This window comes from Dendrobates tinctorius, unplaced genomic scaffold (genome assembly GCF_039654945.1).
Source record: "Dendrobates tinctorius isolate UK_male_01 unplaced genomic scaffold, ASM3965494v1 ptg000117l, whole genome shotgun sequence".
Lineage (NCBI taxonomy): Eukaryota > Metazoa > Chordata > Amphibia > Anura > Dendrobatidae > Dendrobates > Dendrobates tinctorius.
The window spans coordinates 9,254,125-9,274,258 of NW_027361785.1; the positions used below are offsets into that span (position 1 = coordinate 9,254,125).

At 41.8% G+C, this 20,134-nt stretch overlaps 1 protein-coding gene across 1 annotated transcript in view; it reads left to right on the top strand.

The window, feature by feature from the left end:
• RASA3 (RAS p21 protein activator 3) overlaps positions 1 to 10,427 on the top strand; it is a 285,794-nt gene extending 275,367 nt beyond the window's left edge. Inside the window, exons 23-24 of the mRNA XM_073590520.1 lie at positions 4,195 to 4,378; positions 6,567 to 10,427. Coding sequence (XP_073446621.1) covers positions 4,195 to 4,378; positions 6,567 to 6,642 — 260 coding nt within the window. The 3' untranslated portion in view covers positions 6,643 to 10,427. The remainder of the gene's footprint in view (positions 1 to 4,194; positions 4,379 to 6,566) is intronic.
• The last annotated feature ends 9,707 nt before the right edge of the window (positions 10,428 to 20,134 follow it).

Here is a 20,134-nt window from a genome sequence, read left to right on the forward strand (position 1 = left end):
TGTAACTTTATCATTTAAGTATTTCATATTTACAAATTATACAATTACAGTGAATTATTGGAAAAATGGTTTCTATAAATCTATGACTTGTATGTATCCGAGTGCATTCCACTGCAAGAAACCTAATCGGATTTTTCATTTTGTTGTATAGTGGGGTAATAACTGGAAAAGTGAACCGGGGCTAGTGGTTATTCTTCCTGCCTTTAGTGCTAAGCCAAGGTTTGAAGCCAACCATCCGCATGCTGTTTTTTGTTCTTCCCATGACTGCTTGGGTTACTGGGTACACCACGTTTCCCTCCACACTCTAAAACACACTGGAAATGAATTTCACTTCTTAAAAAATTTGAGCACAATGCTTTATTGGATCAAGGCTATATTAAGCCGCCTCTCATTCTAAATAAGAATGTCCAAGACTACCAAGAATAGGTCAAGACTTCACATCCTATTCATTCCATCAGATTAAAATACAAACATAGTAGCAAGACAATATAGCGACATCACGAATATTCCTCTTCACTGGCAACATGCTAAAATCTTGAGATGAGTTTGAAATTTAAAAAACCATGGGACCGATTCATTGTGGCAATGTGCACTCCAGTATTTAATGATGAGCTTGGTGGAATGATACCTGCCAACTTCATTAGAAGGCTCACAGCTCTTAATTAGGTGCATCTCTTGCCTTGTGTGCACCGCTGCCACATACATTTACATGAATTTGATGGGCGGGCATAGCCACTCCATGTTCTCTCCGGGCTACGTCCACATTGCGTGGGCGGCCGTAAATGAAGTGTAAACTTCAATTATTATATATTTTTACACAACATCCAAGTTTTTAAGGTGTTTGCATTTTCTGACTTAAATACCTTATTGAATTGGTGTATTTATGATACACAGTTTATATATATATATATATATATATATATATATATATATATATATATATATATATATATATATATATATATATATATATATATATATATTGTGTGTGTGTGTATATACGTTTTCATTATGCAATGAATAATTTAAAGAACTGTCATCAAATTTGACAATACAAACTACATTACTAAATACATCATTTAGACCTGATGAGGGTGCTGTATCTATTTAAAAAAAGGATTATTCTGACAGATTTTTAAAGTTTAAATCAATTTTTAGTCCAACTGACTTCTCCTCAGTGTCCCTTCTGCTGCTGAGATCTGTCACTTCCCAGTAAAAGCTGCAGCTATCAGGCTGGGGAAGCAGAGATTGAAAGCTCTCTTACTATATAATTAGACCTATAAAATCTTTTCATCTTGATTATACAACCATTATGGCATGGATTTTAAAAGTGAGTACATCCACTTCATCAGGTCTGAGAACTTTTTAAGATCTAGTTTACAGTTTATATTTTGAAATTTAGTTCCTATTTTGGCTCTTGGAGCCAAAAGCGCAACTGTAAACCGTGAGGAGGGGAGTGTTATCTTTGGTCCATTGTGACTGTATCGGCCGCCACTGATGCCTCAGTCCTTTGGCGCCGTACAGAGCTCACTGTCCTCTCAGGAACGTGGAACAATCCCTGGTATTTTCCACAGTGCAACCAGCATCGCACAAAATTTTAAAGGGGTCGTTTCAGTATATGCACGGCCGCTGGTTGGTGTAATGGGCCGCATGTGGACCCTGCACAACTGTATATGTGTGGGATGAGGATCCACTGGAGGAGGAGTCCCCACTGTTCCTTCTGCTCTGCATTCCCTTTGGCGGCGGTCCCAGAGCTTTCAGCTCTGCTGTCACATTTGCGGCTACCTCACTGCGTCTAGATGCCACTCTCTCCTCGACATGTGTGGGAACTGCGGCTGCGGCAACCGGCCGTTCATCCCACTGGGCCTCTTGCGGTGAGCTTGCCGCCCAATCAGGCTATCCGTACGGTCACCACATAAGGCCCTCGGGGCCCCCTTGTTCTTTAACACAGGGTTTCCCAACTCCAGTCCTCAAGACCCACCAACAGATCATGTTTTCAGGATTTCCTTAGTATTGCTCAGGTGATAATTGCTTCACCTGTGCAATGCAAAGGAAATCCTGAAAACATGATCTGTTGGTGGGCCTTGAGGACTGGAGTTGGGGAACCCTACTTTAACAAAGGCCACACGGTCCCCCTCCTGCAGAGAACCACGGAAAGTCAGGGACCCGGCATTCACATACACCTTCACTCCGGTCTCGTACTCTTGAATGTACCTGTATCTTCGAGCCTGGTCGAGGTGCCGGACCACACCACTTGTCATCCGGCCAGCTGCAGTTCTCCCATCGGGACGCTGCAATTCTTTGACAATGCGGCGCTCCCTTTGCTTCTTTTCTCGAATCACCAGTCGTATCCACTCTGCATCTTCTGCCATAGGTATCCAAGGCTCCTCCACATACACGTTGCCGGCGATGGACAGGACAGATGCAGGACGGGAGGAACCAGGTGTCACCAACGTTGGGGGCGACGGTAGAGACTGGGCAGGATCGGGGATGGTGGCGGGGCCACAAGAGGTGAGGGAACAGCGGCCAGGGCAGTACGGTGCTCGGACAGAAACCCCCTTCTCACCGCCTCTGCATCCAGCGACAGTTCTCTGGCACGGCCATGAAAGTCGGTGACGGTGGCTGCAACGATCCCTCTCATTGCCGCCTCAAATGTCCTCCACGCTCCTTCCGGTTCCGGCTCTTTTATTTCCGCAGGCTTCTTGCTCTCCACCAGCCACTTGTACGACCGCCGAAAAGGATGCTATTCGACGAATTCCTCAAACTACCAGACCTCGAAGCATAGGACTGTCTCCGCCCGGGCCACGATCTTCTCCAGTTCTGGCGGCTGAAGCTGCCGTGGAACGACATGCTCCTCCTCCCTTCCATCTTGGTAAATAATGGTGTCTTCCCTCGGGACACGTCGTCTTGCTCTGCTCTGTTCCGCCCATTCATGAGCGGGGTCACACTTGTCCGCTTCACCCATTTCTCAGGGCTCGGCTGCATGGGTGTGAACGTTTTCTTCGCCCACACCCATTTAGGACGGGCCTTTTTCACCAGTAGGCGCAACCTCCTGCCTTTTGGCGCCAAATCTTCTCCATGAAGCCTACAAAAGGTGGCAACATCTCCCATATTCGTGCCAACGGCCACCATCTTCTCTGTAGCGGTCAGCGCCATCTTTAACTTTTCAGCAACTACCATCCTTGTCTCTCTCACGGCAGTCAACATCTTAACATCTCTGTGAGCCGCCATCTTCAATTCTTTCACGGTGGGCACATTTCTAAATCACGCATCTCAGGAATTCGCTCCATCAGTCTTTAGGTCGTAGGGCTGGTGAGGTCGAATCCTGCCGACTATGCCAAATGTAACAAGGTGGCACGGGGTGGTAGTCGAGGGCGAGTCTACTTAAAGCAACAGTCCACAAGCACCCCGGCCCCTTGCACATGAAACACAAACCAACTAGATGCAACCCTGAGCGATTTACAACTTTTCCACAGTCATCACAGCAAAGGCAATCTGGATCCAGGACCACAGTTATAATCCAACCGGAAAAACTATTTATTTTAGAATAAAAAAGGTAGAAAAAGTAGTTGCAGTACATCTGATAAAACTTCCTGCTCTTTCCCTATTACTCTTCACCACCATATCAACTGCAGAAATGGCGGCAGCAGCAGTAACAGTCCACAGTAACAATCCCAAGTCCAATTTCTGGGCACTTGTGGTCCTCGGTGGGGCACTATGCAGTCCTGTGCCCACTTCACTGCCCGTAAGTTCCGGGGCAGCAGTCTGTATCCTCCATGGTTCCAGTTAGTTCCTAGTCGTTCCTGAGTGCCTTGCCTTGGGCAAGCATGCCCGGGCACTCACTGCTCATCCAACCCACCAGCTTCACCCTTAACTAACACTGCACTATAGTCATTACACAGTACAACGACCGAACGGAGCATACACTGGACATACATTACAATAATGCAGCATAATAAGCACAGTACATGAACACAATAAGACATTAAGACATTAATAAACAGGTACACTATTCAGGTACCACATAATGTGCATGGGATCAGCACCTAGGAGAGAGGGGAAGCAATTAGGTTCTCTGCCACCTCCTTACACACCCATGTTCTACAGTATTACACTATTGCACAGTACAATTTTATAGTGTAGATGATGTAAATGTTCTGTGGTAATTAGTCCTTTTATGTGTTGTCTCATTAGAGGCGTGTGGTAGTAAGTCCGTGTACGATGGTCCTGAACAAGAGGAATACAGCAGCTTTGTTATTGATGACCCTCGTGAAACCTACAAAACACTATGTAGCATCATAGAAGCTGTCAAGACATTAGAAGATGAGCATGCTCAGTACAAGAGGGATAAATTCAAGAAGACAAAGTATGGCAGTCAGTAAGTAGAGGTTTTATAATTCACCACAATTTCACCAAAACTCAGAGCTATACATTAAAATGTCTTAATTAAGTACATTGGTAAGTTTGGTGATTGATACACTCAAGAATTTGTTACTGACTTCGACTAGAGTCTGGAGGGCTTTTTTGAAAGTAATAATCCAAGTATTTGGGGATTTTTTTCCATCTTCACCTGGCAATTGGCAACATTTGAGTGTGTTTAAACGCCCTCTAGATCAGTATTACAGGGAGCAAGTTTGAACCTTATGTCTTTTTTTGTTTTTAACTTTTTAATTTTTATATTACTAAAGTCAAGCCTGGAGGTGTACCCCAGCTAGCCTGTGTGCTACATATATAGTGGAGCGTGTTCTTTCTATCACGTTTTAATGTACTGTAGCTTGGGTTACAAAACTGACATCAACAAGTCAAAAGTATTTTTTGTGTAGTTTTGAAAGTTTTGTCCTCTTGAATCAGCTTAGTAACCATGGGCTGGGCCCTTTAACAATGTGGAAAATTGACTATAATGTACTTGAGATTTTGTAATATGTAGATTTCATTTTCTGGCACACAAGTCGTGCAACGATACAATAATTTTATTAAGAGACTTGCATCTATCAATTTGCCACATCTTACTCTAGCAAGACTATAGGTGCTAGTCTTCATAAATTCGACCATTGCTTTTGGTTCCAGGAACAGTGCCACATCTGTCAGTAGTCTGTATTGGATATTTCAGTTGTGAAGTGGAATTAAAGGGAACTTGTCAGTAGGATTGTGCACAGTAGCAGCAATCAACCTGCTCTTATAGTCCTTTGGTTTTGCTCAGGAGTAAACCTGAACTTAAAGGGAACTAGTGTCAGGTTGGCGCCGTTATACTGATTACAATGATACCTGGGTTGATGAAATCCGACTTGTGGGTGTATAACCTTTAGTTTCAGTTTTGAGTTAATAATATGCTAGTGCTCCGGGGTGGCGTTTGGGGCGATCCTCATGTGGTGTTCTGCTTAGGTATTCATAAGGCCCCGTCACACACAGCAATCTCGCAAGCGAGATCGCTGATTTTGTGACGCCACAGCGAGATCACTGTGTGTGACTGAGATCAGCGACCGCCCCCCCCCCCCCCCGCCGGGTATCGCTGATCGTGCACGGACGTTTTTTGATCGTTGCTCTCCCGCTGGCCAACACGCATCGCTGCGTGTGGCAGCGGGAGCCAACGATCAGCGAGGCTCCCAGCGCTCTAAGCAGGCGCTGGGAGCTGGTTTCTAAGGTAAATATCGGGTTACTAAGCGGCGCGCGTCACTTAGTTACCCGATGTGTACCTTAGAAACCTGCGTGCTGGCAGCTCCTGGCGCGAGCACGCAGGTTTCTAAGGTACACATCGGGTAACTAAGTGACGCGCACCGCTTAGTAACCCGATATTTACCTTAGAAACCAGCATCCTCGCTGGTGCTGATTGCTGGTGAAGCTGCCTGTTTGGCAGCTCACCACCGATCATGTAGTGATGCACCAGCGATCCTGACAAGGTCGTATCATTGTTGGGATCGCTGGTGCATCGTTTAGTGTAACGTGGCCTTTAATGAAGTCTGCTAGCTGGTCACTGATCCCTCACTGACCTGCCCTCTAGTTTACATAATGAATATTATATATAGCTTGGGGAAAAAAAATACCCTTCTGCAGGCAGGTGCCGGTGGTGGCACCTGCGCTGCAGCCTGGCCGCATATGTACTGTGTTTATAATTAAATTATTTGCTGTTCTCCTGATATTCATAAAAAAAAGTTTGAAAATTGCTCCGGCCATGCCTGCACAGTAGCAGCTTTTGGTGATCTGATGGCTGTTACTGTGTATGCGACGCCATCTTGCTAGAGAAAGCAATAAACTCCTGCAATATGGCGCCGCCTGTGCAATGGCAGGTGATTGCCAATAGCTGCTACTGGGCAGGCGCCTCCAGCACCATCTTGGAGGAGGAAAGGTTACTGTTGGTTACTGTGCACAATCCTGCTGACTGTTTTCCTTTAAGTTCAGGTTTACTCCTGAGGAAAACCAAAGGGTTGCAAGAGCAGGCTGGTTGCTAGATGACACAGTTTTGCCATATTTGTGAAGTGTTTGTACACGATTACCTTTTATGTGGGTTGTGCATGACTTGAGATGCAGCACTTGAAATGTATCTAATGGCTTTCCTTTTGATCTTTTAGAGAACATCCGATAGGAGACAAGAGTTTCCAGACCTACATCAGGCAGCAGTCGGAGGTGTCCACTCATTCCATTTGACTTGGTATGGAATGCACTTCAGAAAGGAAATGACCCTTTTGACTTAAGATGTAAATAGGAAAAAGATGTCCTCACGAGATCCAGCATGGTAACACAATATTTGGAACTGAAAAAACAAGATGTGCTGAGTTTTCGTGAGTGTTTGTGGACTGTTACAAGAGTTGCAATGCACTTTATTCATCTGTAAACAGATGACAGGACTTTTTTGTAATAACCATATGCCATAACTCCAGGACTGCTCCACATATGGGCCCTTTGTCTGTGTTTCTGATACTACTTGCATTCCTTGGACAGCTTCTCACTCTTAGTAGCATTAATTTTAGGTCAGTTTTTTCCGCTTGCTTCTTACTCAGGTCAGCATCACTGACCTCAATGAATATTAGGAATTTGTGGATGTATTGGCCAGTCAAGTCATTTCCAAAGTATTTGTTCACGTCAATGTTATATCTCCGAAATACCTTTATGGTATATTACAGAAAGTACAGGGTGGGCCATTTATATGGATACACCGAAATAAAATTGGAATGGTTGGTGATATCAACTTCCTGTTTGTGGCACATTAGTATATGGGAGGGGGAGAACTTTTCAAGATGAGTGGTGACCATGGTGGCCATTTTGAAGTCGGCCATTTTGGATCCAACTTTATAAATGGCCCACCCAGGTGTATCCATACAAATGGCACACCCTGTATACTTCAGTAGTGATCCAGTAAAGGACAGATGGGCTGTAGTGATGAATTAATCCATGCTAACGTGCCATGGCATTTATGGTATACTTATTCAGCCACATTCTTCATACAGAAGTCAATCCTTCGTTCTTCACTTTGTCTTCATGCATTTAAGAATGAACAGAAAATTCTAGTAACAGTGCCCCACTGGACCAATCATTTCATTGTATAGTTGGATGCCATCATGTTTTCCATCTCCCGTATAGATGGAAACAATGAAGCAATACTATCCAATGGTGTATTCTCACTTGTTTTTGTATCTGAATATATGCATAGGTATTGGTGTTATGGTTGCCTTTTTATATTTCCTATGTAGGCCTTGCCTGCAAATATAATAGCAGTGGATCATGTCACACAAATTAGGGACATGGTTGGTAGCACTGATGCAATATAGCTTCAGTGACCATCTTGGCATAAATGACAAATAATTTCAACTTTCTCCCACATACATTGAAGCAGATCCCTGGTAACACTGTGACGCTCATATGTACCAGATGCAGTGGAGATGAAGTTAACCTACACCTGAATCCGTTGGATAAAGATGCCATAAAATTAAGCATCAGAATTTTCACTTTTGCAATAACACCTACTTTTGTTTCCCAAGTTTACTTTAACTATTTAAGTTGATTTTCTTTTAGTCTCTTGTTCCCCTATTTTATGTTTTAGGTATGCTAATCCTAATTTTTTTGCACCAAAAACCTTCTTCTCTCTACAGTTTTTTTTTCTGTTTGCCAAATCTGTTACTTCTGATCCATTTTGCTTAAATGTATTTTAATCCAAAATGACTACACTCCAATTGCCAAATAGTCCTCATTCTTCACAAATGACCTTTGAATCCCAGAGTGTGATAGTAATAGGCTTGATGCTGTAACTGAAGTGCCTGTCTCTGTCCCTTTTGAGTCATTACTTGATGTCTGTCAGTACGACTGTCATGTACTGACTGCAGAACAAGAAGCATATTTAACATCTACTTGAATAGATCATCAGCTTTTGAGCCATGCAATGTGAACTATTCTGTATAATACCGCTAGACGTACAGTGATGTGCACTTTCATGAACACCACCACTACAAGTCTTGGACCAAAGCCTGCCCTGTAAAGTGATGAGAAATGGATTCCTACTTAAAAAAGCACTCCTCCCATCAAAGTTTTTATCCTCTTAATATGTTGTAATCATCATATTATATACCTCTGTGCACTTACAATTGCTCATTTTGCCTTTCTACCCAGTTAATTTTTCTCTTTTCTCTGCTCTATGTACAAACAGTAAGTCTCTTGTCCCTGCATTTTATAATTTCACTTTTCAAATCCTGGTCCAGCTGATCCCTAACAGGGACTTTTGCAGTGACTTATGACTTGTACAGAGAAAATTGACCTCCTGTTTCTACATATAGCTTAGAAGGATTCAGCTAGTCAGTTTTTAATCATGTGATGTTATAGACCTAATGGAAAACAGAAAAATTCACTTGGTAGAAGGAAAAATTAGTAATTGTAAGTACACAGTGCTTTATAATATGATTGCAATATACTAAAAGGCTACAAACTTTGATTGAAAGGGTGCTTGTTCAAACAAGCTCCTATGTGTCTCATTTGACGAGCAGGGTGCCTTGGCACTCTTGTTAGCTCTTTGCCATTAAAATACTCAAAACCAGTTACAAACGCAACATAGTAATAGATCCTTGGCGACATGTTTTATGTATTCTGCTTAGCCTTCATCTATTGTGTATATTATGTTTTATTCTACACTGCTGTCAAATGTGCAAACTTGTTTTCCTCTAGATCTATAGATATGATGTCAAACTATTCCTGTGGTGGTAAAGAATTAGAACATGTTGTATTTGTTTCACTGATGAAGTGGGACAGTAACCCCTATAGAACAATGTGTTATATAGTCGTACTAGAAGGTTTGGTGACTTTGGAAAAGTGAATTGATTTGGCTCATAAAATAACGTAAAATGAAGGCATTATACTATGTGAGAGCTACCTATCCTGACATTTTTATGTTCCTGTTTATCAGTATTATGTATCACTTGGCATAAGCCATGGCTTAGATTATTATTATAATATATAGATAGATATGTCACCCAAAATGTAAAACTTTGTAAATTAAAAGTTAGAGCAATAGTGAAATGTAATTAATAAGCTTTTGTTACTAATATATAATAGCTTATCTTCTGGTGCTGCTGCCATTTTTGTATACATTTTCACACTCATGATGTAGCATTATACAGACCCCAAAAATGAATGGACTGTGAGTGCACCTGAGAAAATCTTTTATACCTAGAGTTTAGATCCAAGTATACAAGCCCAATAATATCTCATCACTTCTGTTCTCTGGCATATGCCAGTAGATACTATGTGAGTGCTAGACCCACCACCTTTGGTGCAGAATCTGTTAAATGACCATACTTACCAGTGCTTTTTTGTCTGGGCCTATGTTTGTTTCCTAAATCCGGAAACCATTTTTTATTGCACTGTTCTCTTGTGGTAGAGGACTCCTAAGATAAGGGATTCATACTCTTCAATACCAAGCACTCCAGCTTTATTCTCTTTTTAAACAAAATGATGTCCATACATTCTAATGTAATATTTTTCGTTTTACCGTTGCGCGTATCAAAAGGAAGATGCTAGAACTTTAGTTGTATGGCAGAATAAAATCGGTGCACTGGTTTAGTGTTGAACATTGTTTGGTACTATTATCATATAGCAAGCAAAGAAATACCATTTTATAGTGTTGTATAGTTGTCAATCACTTGCTGTACATTCTAACGTAGGGCCACACATCGCGACGTATTAGTCAGTTTTGTATTTAAAAATTTTGCCTTTGTTTAAAGCCAGAGTGTATTTTGTAAGCCAAGCAGTGTACATCTGTGTATATGGTGTGTATGCAATGACTTGGCAAAAAAAATAGCTAGAAATCTGGAAGAAAAGGTCTTTACTGCCTTGGGAAAATAAATTTAAAATATGTATATGTAATATATCGCCTTTGTTGTAGATACTTCATTGTGTTTTTACTTGTTTATTAAAACAATTGTTTTATTAAATGGAAATAATTCATTGCTATTGTCTTTTGGTTATTTTTTTATTTGTCATTTATTTGCTTATGTAGCACCATTATTTCCGCAGTGCTTTACAGACATCCCTTGTCTTTGGGGGTCTGGGAGGAACCCGGAAGAAACCCACGCAAACACGATGAGAACATACAAACTCCTTGCAGATGTTGTCCTTTGCTTTGTCCTTGCAGATGTTGTCCTTTGTTGTCCACTTGCTTACGTAGCACCATTATTTCCACAGTGCTTTACAGACATCCCAATTGGGGCTCACATCTAAATTCCCTGTATTTGGGGGTCTGGGAGGAACCCAGAGGAAACCCACGCAAACATGAGGAGAACATACAAACTCCTTGCAGATGTTGTCCTTGGTTGGATTTGAACCCAGGACCCCAGCACTGCAAGGCTGCAGTGCTAACTACTGAGACACCATGCTGCCCATGTTTTTTGCCTTTTCTTTATTACATGTATAATCCACCAAGGGGAGCATACATTTCATATTGATATATAGTATACTCTGTCAGCTAAAATGTAAGGGCCTGATTCATAATTTGCATTTTTTTAAGTCGCTTTTCGTATCTTGTAGTATTTGCTCCAAATTTGTCACAATGGCGCACACAGATCAAGAATTTACCCTAAAGTACAAAGTGGTCCTTTTTGGTCTTTAGTCATGTTTGTGACTTTAGAGAGCAAAAAGTAGTTTTTCAAATGATCTTAAAAAAAATAAAATGGATCAAAAATATGTATATAAAATCACTCCCAAGTTGAAACTGAAGCACGTTTGTGACAAATTGCCACTTTTTGAAAAGGCACAAAGGATGAACCTGGCAAAAACATCTGGGAACCCTAAACTTTTGCACCATTTAAAAGATTTTAGTGAAAGCAGTCTTGCTTTTGAACCATTTTATGTTGTTCTATTTAATGTTTCCATTAAATGTTATGTTTTAATTCTCTATCTATTGCTGCATTTACACTACTTATTGTGGGACTAATATCCTTTTGGTTGGGTTACCTAAACCAAATTTTGCTATTGCTGAACCCTAAACGCTGCCCACAGTGTGGAACTGAAAACAAAAAAAAGAAAGCAACCTCACGATCACATAAATATTAAAAAAAGGCGCAAATTGAAGAACAATTTGGGGCAAACGAAAAAAAAAAAATGCAAAACTCAAAAAAAAAAAACAAAAAACAACTTGACAAAGAGGCACAAACGCATTAATGATTCGGGCCCTAGGTTTCAAGTCTCACATTTTTATCCAGTATAATCCCAATTTCAGTGAATTGTCTGTCAGTTCTTGAAATAAGACGTCTGGCAACATTAAAGGTAAAACAGTGGAGGTGGTTTCCGATCCTAATTAAACATTCTGAAAGTATTACAAGCCGCAATTTAAATATAGTATAGCACACTCATAACATTAACAATAGATTACATTGTTACATTATTTGTTGCTATATTTACCTTAATTCTGTACTATAGTAAAAATATCATGCATTGGTATTGTGGCATCCATAATGATCATTATGATAGAATGAATGCATTATGTTTTGCCTTTTCGTGCAGCATGGAGAGTGCTGTAAAAAAAGAAACAAGAAAAACAAGCCTGTTTTTGGTTACACCTTCCCTACTGAAAGACTACAAGATGTTGATAGGTTTTAACCCAAAATGGTATTGATAAAAATTGTAACTTATGTTGTGAAATATTATGCCCTCGTACAGCTTGGTGGGCAAATAAAGTTACAAACTGGAATGTGGCAACACAGAAACAAATGATTACAAAGAAAAACGGTAGCTAGTGCAAAAGTATAAAAGCCATGAGTCCAACAGGAACCTCGACTAATCTCTGTCCAATACAGGGCTGCTGAAAAAGTCTGTGGCTAGCACTTGAGACACCACAGGGTGTACATTGGGTATCTTCCTACTCTTCTGTGGCAAATCGCTACAGTACCACTGAGATGAGGAGCACACCCATTGCACGGATCCCTGTGGCATCCAAACTGGTAGTGGCAACAACTTTTTTTTCATATTGGCCAGAGATTGGTTGAGGATCCTGCTGTATACCTTGCTTATAGTCACTGCTTTGTAGATATTCTGGCATTTGGAGAGAGGTAGCGGGTTATACATTTTATGTGGTATTTGATGTTGTGCTCAAAGTTTAACATTTACAGGTGAGCAGAACATTTGTCTTTCATGTTCAATGCTTTTGAGAACGCACACCAGGAAGCGGGATTTCTTTTGTATTACCGTATGTAAAAGTATTAAACTGTAAAAAAAAAAAAACAAAAAAAAAACACTAAATTTATGCAGTTTTTTTTATCTTCCACTGCAAAGGCACATTGGTGCAGCTCTCTCCATGCATTTCTAAGTTCCAAAAAATTGTTAGCACACTGCTATCAAAAGTTTTTATCCTCTTAATATATTGCAGTCATCATATTATATAGCACTGTGTATGTAAAATTACTTATTTTGCCTTTCTACGCCAGCTAATTCTTCCTGTTTCTACATGGAGCAGAGAAAAGAGAAGTCTGTTGTCCCTGCATTTACCATTCCCTTCTTCAACTTCTGACCCAACTGCCTCGCCTCCCTCTGCCAGGTTCTTTTTGCAGTGACTCATGACTCATACAGGGAAAATTGACCTCTTGTTTCCACATAGATCTAAAGAACTAGTCCGTTTTTAATCATGTGATGATATAGACCTAATGAAAGAGAAGAATTTGCTGGGTAGAAAGGCAAAATGAGCAATTGTAAGTAGACTGTACAATATAATATGATGATTACCATAGTTTGAGGATAAAAATGTTAATATGAATGGTTCATTAAAAATTGTTCCAAAAATTGATGCGCGCACTCAGTACTTTTTGGAGCTTTCATTCAAATGGAGAGAGAGCCATACATGTGGCAACATGTCCTCTGACAGCAACGCACGATGGGCCCGTTGTCAAAAGAAATGTGAGATAATTAACTATCACACGTATGGCATATCCTGTCCTCTAAAACCATGCATTTTTAAGAGATACACAGACTTATCTCTTTGACAAAACAACCACATAAGAGGCTCTAATTATTCAAGGCTATCATTTTGTATGCCAGGTTTGATGAAGGTTCCACTAGTGTAAAATTCACCAGTGATATTGGCGTGCATCTCTTCATGAATTTGGCACATTTTTCACCTGCAGAAATGTTCTCCAGTCAAGGACTTGATTGCATCTTTTGTAATTTTCAACATTTGTACAATAAATGATGAATTTGTCAGCAGTGCCAGGCCACTCCGCCCTCCTAGTTAAGCGCCACCCTGGTTTTAAAAAGGTGGCTGCACTAGCAGAGAAAGGTGTGGAATCTCCAATAGCAAAATTTTTGCACAACTATAAAATATTACAAAACCTTTACGCCACTGAGTTTTATGCTTGAATTTTGGCAAAACCTGATTAATTGGGGCCAAAATGTTTCAGAAAGGGGTAAAAGGCGCAAGGGCCTAGAGCAGTGGTACTCACCTACTGAGAAAAGTTCACTTAGGGTGGTTTCACATTAGCGTTTAAGGCTGCAGCGTCGGCCTGCACACGGCCGGCGCTAAGCCCCGCCCCTGCCGCGTCTCCGCCGGTAGGTCCACCTACGGGCGCGTTACGCTGCATGCGTCCTGCGTCCCCTATCTTTAGCACTGTGGAGGCAGGCCGTGCGCAGGTATGCGTTTGGTGGCGCATGTGTCCTTTAGATGGGTGCGCAGACCAGCACCAAACGCAACCTGTTGCAATTTGGTGCGCTCGGCGCACCGTCAACAGGACGCATGCACCGCCAAACGCATACCTGCGCACGGTCTGCGTCACCAGTGCTAAAGATAGGGGATGCATGCAGCGTCATGCGCCCGTAGGCGGAGCTGCGGCAGGGGCGGGGCTTAGTGGTGGCCGACGCTGCGGCCTTAAACGCTAATGTGGAACCACCCTAACTTGGCTGTGCCGTTTGCCATCCGAAAACACCAACATTAAAGACGATGTGGCTGTCACATTGGGTAACGAAACTGGTAATCATGTGTTTCACCATAGTTGCATCTGCCAATGAGACAAGTTGAGCATATCATCAGAATACAGCACTCTACAATGGCATCAGGACAGCAGCTTCAGAGTTCACTGACTGAACTTAGGCTCTTATACTTAGCAGTGAGAAGTGGTGCTGCTTTGAGTTTGTCCAGAACTTCCTTAGTAATACCCATCTGAGATTGAACTTTGTGTGTTGTACATCAGAAGAACTTACTGCATTTCTTCAATCCAGAAGTGGGAGAGAGATGCCTGCTCTGCTTCTATGGAAGATCAAGCCTGTCATGTACCCAAATGCCCTCCTCACCACTTCTGAATAATTTTGTCCTAAGGAACTTCCCCAACAGGATGAGGATCCATCTAGGGTCAACTAAAAGTAATGTATTTGTGTATATTTACAGAAGATATAAAAATTATACACCCCTCCATTCTAAAATGCTAGGTTTTGGTCATGTAAAAAAAAAATCAGAAGAATTTCAGATTTTCTTTCTCCACCTTTAATGACACCCATAATCTGTACAACGCCACATCCATTACTAAAACAATGGAGAAGCAACATTTTGAGGGGGAAAATAAATTTAACTAGAGTTGAGCGAAACAGGTCGGGCAGATTCAAAAGTCGCCGACTTTCGCCAAAGTCGGGTTTCATAAAACGAAACCTCACCACAGTGTGAAGTTGGCCATGCGGTTGGCGACCCAAGCCTCAAAGTCAGGTTTCGCCGAATGCTTGCATGTGACTTTTCTCAGCCAATGAGAGAAGCGGAGTGGGAGAAAGCGGGAGAGGGAAGAGAGATTTTGCCACCTCTGGGGTTAAAATTCATGCCAGGTGTGTTTACAGTCCTCCACTCACTGCCGACTTTTCTCCCCATTGACTTGCATTGGGTTTCGTGTTTCACGACTTTTCCCTATAGTCGGCCGATTTCGTTCGACTCGACTTTTGAGAAAATCGGGTTTCACGAAACCCGACTCGACCCTAAAAAAGTCAGTTGCTCATCTCTAAATTTAACCCTATAATTGCATAAGTGGAATAACTCTTTGGAATTGGGGATGTGGTTGTTTTCAGAATTAGTCAATCACATTTACACTGACGCTAAATAATAGTCCGTACACAACTGCCATAATTTACAGTGATCCTAATTAACACCATATAAAGATTAGCTGTCCTAGTAGAATTTACCATGACATCTTATTTTCATTTTACAGCAAAAACAATTGACAATAAACAGCTTGCAACACAGCAAAGAGATCTTATTGTTGAAAATTAGAAGCCAGAAAAAGGGTAGTGTAAAAGAAGTGCACAGAACTGAGGTAGTGGGTTGTAATAATAACCTAGGCAGGTTAACAATGCAACTATTTTTTTTATTCCTGATGTCATGGCCTTTCAACAGCTCCGGGTAGATGGCTAAAATACATTTCCCCCAGTCCACAAAATCCCAACCTGGAGTCGGTAGTTCTACTGACCCCAAACAATACCCACTGTCTCCCAACTTTTGGTTGGCCTACAGCTTTTGTATCTCCCGCCAGTGAAGTCTGTAGTCACAGTCCATGCTCCCTCAGACGACAGATACCATTAGTGTAGCACATGTATCCAGCTCCAGCCAGCAACAATAGTCCTTAGGTTAGTTCCTCAAATCTAGGCACAGATGACACTACCGTAGTATGTGTATCCATCTCCAGCTGGCAACCAATCTCCATAGGTCAGCCAAACATGGGCACCTGGTCCTCAGCAACAGATCCTCGCCTCGATGTCACCGCACCAACTCGCTCATTAAACATGTGGCTTATTGTCCTACCTCTCCTGGGAACAGCCCTATGGCTGAGCAGAAGTGTTTACACCCTCCGTCTTAAACATTTGCTACATGTAGCTGAAAGGATGTAGAATGTTCCAGAAGCATGCTCTAGGCTGGCTGCAGTGTTGTGTCAGAGTGATGCCCCCTGAAAAGAGTAAAAAAGACACATGCCTCCACCAGATGCAGGACAGAAATGCTAATGTAGTCCTTATGTATACATAAGATCCAGCCCTCACATCTTCCTCTGCATACTGAATGGAAACACTGATTTGTGAGGCTGAACATTTTCCAGGAAAGATTTGTGTTCCTTAAACTGACAAGCAAGTAAATCTCTAATAAAACCCAAGAATAAGATCGACGTACCAGTGCTCAGTGGTGGAAAAAGCTCATATTCCTTAGAGCTGTGGACTCCGCTCTACGTCGATTGGTCTTTAATCTGTGGCCAGTTCCTCACAAGAAGTGGCTGAAATTTGGCTCAACAGTGATATTACCTGGAACTGAACATCCATCAAAAATTGATGAAGAGAAGAAAACTGAGAACTGCTCCCAGAGATTGCCAAGAGGCCTACAGCAACCTTAAGGCTGTGTTCACACGGTCAGGATTTTTCACATTTTTTTTTTTTTTTGCGGTTTTACCCTGCAAAAACACTTAAATGCATACATTAAGCTTCCTATCATAAGAATTAAATCCGCAATTTTTGTGCCCGTGATGTGTTTTTTTCTGCAAAAAAAACACTTTTTTTCCTGAATTGCATCATGTTCATTAATTTTGCAGACAATCTGCAAATTTCATTGTATTAGGATGCTCCAGAAACAAAAAATGCAGATTTCCTGGGAAGGAGTCCGGTTTTTCTCAGGAAATTTTTGCATACATGGGCACATAGCCTAAAAGGCGCATTTCTGGCAAGCAGTGGTTGAACTGCATGTGCCCACAATATCCCACATTCTGACCACTCACTAAACAATCAATATCCACTAGTGTCTTGGGGCCAAGCTGCACAGGAGACTAGTTGGAAAGGTGAGGACCTGGTGACTTCTTCCCACCCTCTGCCCTGGAGTGACATGTCTCTCCCTGTGTGTGTGTATAGGGAGAGAGACCTATCAGTCAAGGGGGCCATTAAACTGTTTTTCTCTGAAACACTACACCATTACAGAGTTAAATATGACTGAATTCATGAAACCAGCATCTAATGCATGCTGCTTGTGGATCAGGCAGTATGTATCAAGTGTCTGGTTCCCTTTAATGATATGCAAATGACGAAAAAATTTAAACAACATTTTCAAAGTATCTTGATTTATTCAGTATCTTGTATGAGTACCATGTGCAGAAATACACACACTTACATGCTTTCACATGTTATCAATGTTTTTATTGGTTTACTGAGTAATTTTCTAGAATGCTGAATGCACACAAATCCTCAATATCCACTGCTGGCAGCTCACTTTGCAATTATCGACCAATTGCAATTATCAGCCAATGATATCCCAAATGTGTTTAATGGGAGGCAAGTCCAGAGGCACGGCAGGTCATGGTAGAACATTTAGCTCACACAGCTTACAGTAGCACAAGCAGCAGGCATCCCCATTTTGGTCCTGTAGTGCCAAAAGCATTATGGCAGTAGTGCGCTATTAATAGCTTCATTCAAGTCTGTCGCTCAGGTTTCTGGCTCGTGTGTAAGTGATTGTGGGTTTCTCCGGTACTTTTTTATTATGCAGAAAAATAAATCTCATCTAATGTTTTGAAATGGTCTTTTTACGACATCTGAAAAGGTCATCTACAGTTTTTCTGTTTTGCATACTGTGACGAAAGCACACCCTGTGCCACCAATATGTCACGATCCCACCACTGACATGGGTATGTCGGCGGATGGAGGGATGCAACGCACTGCCGGAACACAGCTATCACAGGCACAGTGGGGGCTTATCTTAGTTATCCCGCCACTGGTACCATGTGGCAAAAATACAGCAAGCTAATCTTGCCCTAACAATTTATCGCAGGGGGGCTATTTTGGATACCCCACCACTGCTAACAACCTTCCAAGAACTGCGGGGATTTATGGATATCCCACTTTCTCAGTTCCACTTTGGAACTCGCTGCTCTCCGGCGCCCCCCTTACCCTTAGGTCAGTCAGGGAACTGCACCTAGGATAATTAGTCGCCGGATGGCTGCTTGTTGTGCACGGGCAATTTGACTGCTGCAGTGAGGGAATTATCGATGCTTTGGCCGCAGCCACTCATTCAGCATCTAAGACCCTTCCATACTGCCAACTATCCCAACCAACCGAACACACCACGCTGCCACCAGCCACAATTCACTTAATCAAAGAGTTAATTAAGAGGGTCCGTGGAAAACCCCCAAATTAGTAGCGATTATCTAAAACAGGCGCATAGTTCGTTTCTTAGAGCATGAAGACAGACTGATAATTTTATCATTTATTCCCAAAATGTGGGCAGTGATTACACAGATAAAAGTTGTTACAAAGTTGAGACATTAAATATGTACAATGCAAATATCAAAATAAATGAATGAAAACAGAAATTACACTTACAGTTGCTTATGGTTCTTTACGCAAGCCATGTGGCTGGGAAAGTGGGAAAGAAGGTGGAGCCACACATCCCCAGACATCTGCAGGTCTTTCCAGCATCAAATCTCCATCTTAACTAAGGAATTGTAAGGGAGGGGTACCTTATAGCCTAGGGTCGGTTACATCACGAAAGGGGCAGTCTGGGGAAGTTCAGCCCCCCTTTCTCCAAGTTGCCATTTAACTAAGAAACTTATAATAACCATATCTTAATGAGGGAAGCTCGTATAAGCACACCAATGGTCTCATTTTTATTATTATTTATCGAATCCAATAAAACAACATCAAACATGCCATAATTAAGACACTCCATTTGGGAGCAATCCATATCTCAGTTTCTGGAGGGGTTAGAGCCGTTAGAATTAGGGATTAGAAAGTTGGTTTCACGCCCTTCGCAGAAATGTAATTATTATATCTCTACCGCGAGAGAGGTGCACGCTAGAGCTTTTTTAATATCTCTCATTGTTTTATTTCAGTCGCATGTCTCAGACAAAGAAATGCTGTCCCTTAACTAATCAACATTCCTTTCTACAACAGGAAATGGACAGTGTCCTGTTAGCAAATGCAGGCAGAGAACTGTAAGTGAATAAGGAGGGAGAAACAAAAGGAGGGGGCTGCAGCTGTGTGACAAGGAGATTTTCTCCTAGAATGGAGGATTCTGGAAGGTTTTAACAAAATCATGCCTTACAGTACATTACACATACCCTTTGGAATCTTTTTCTGATGGATCTCTTACTCTAAGCTCTTTTTTGAAACTTGCTGGATAATTCTCGAGCCTGTTGGAAAAAGTCAGTATTATCAGAGCAGTTTTTCCTAATCATTAGGAATTGACCAATAGAATTACTCTCATTCTGAGATTGTGATTGTGTGAAAATATCATGGAGTAAAGGATTACCAGCTGTATTTTTTCGAAATACCTTGGTCTGGAAAGGTCCATTTCGTCTCAGTTAATGATATTAGGGAACTACATGGAACTCGCTATATTTACTGTTCAATTAGGTGTTGTAGTTGTTATTATTGAGTTTGTGTCACGATCCATTTTTGGATTTGTGGCAATTCTGCCTCCACTAAGTTAAAACTTTTTTCCTTTCAGGCCATTGGGGTTAATGTCAGTATTTCCCTGCTGGCAACCTGGTGTTACTGCAGTGCTGCTGGGTCAGCTGATGTTGGTGGTAACCACTCCCTACATCCTTTAAAAGGTCATCTGATGCAGTTCCTTTATGGAGACCAGCCTAGCAGAGGTAGCTCGCTGGTGCCTGCCACGTTTGGTGTTGAGTCCTGTTGCTGTTGATAGCTGCAGTGTGGAGTTTTGCAGCGG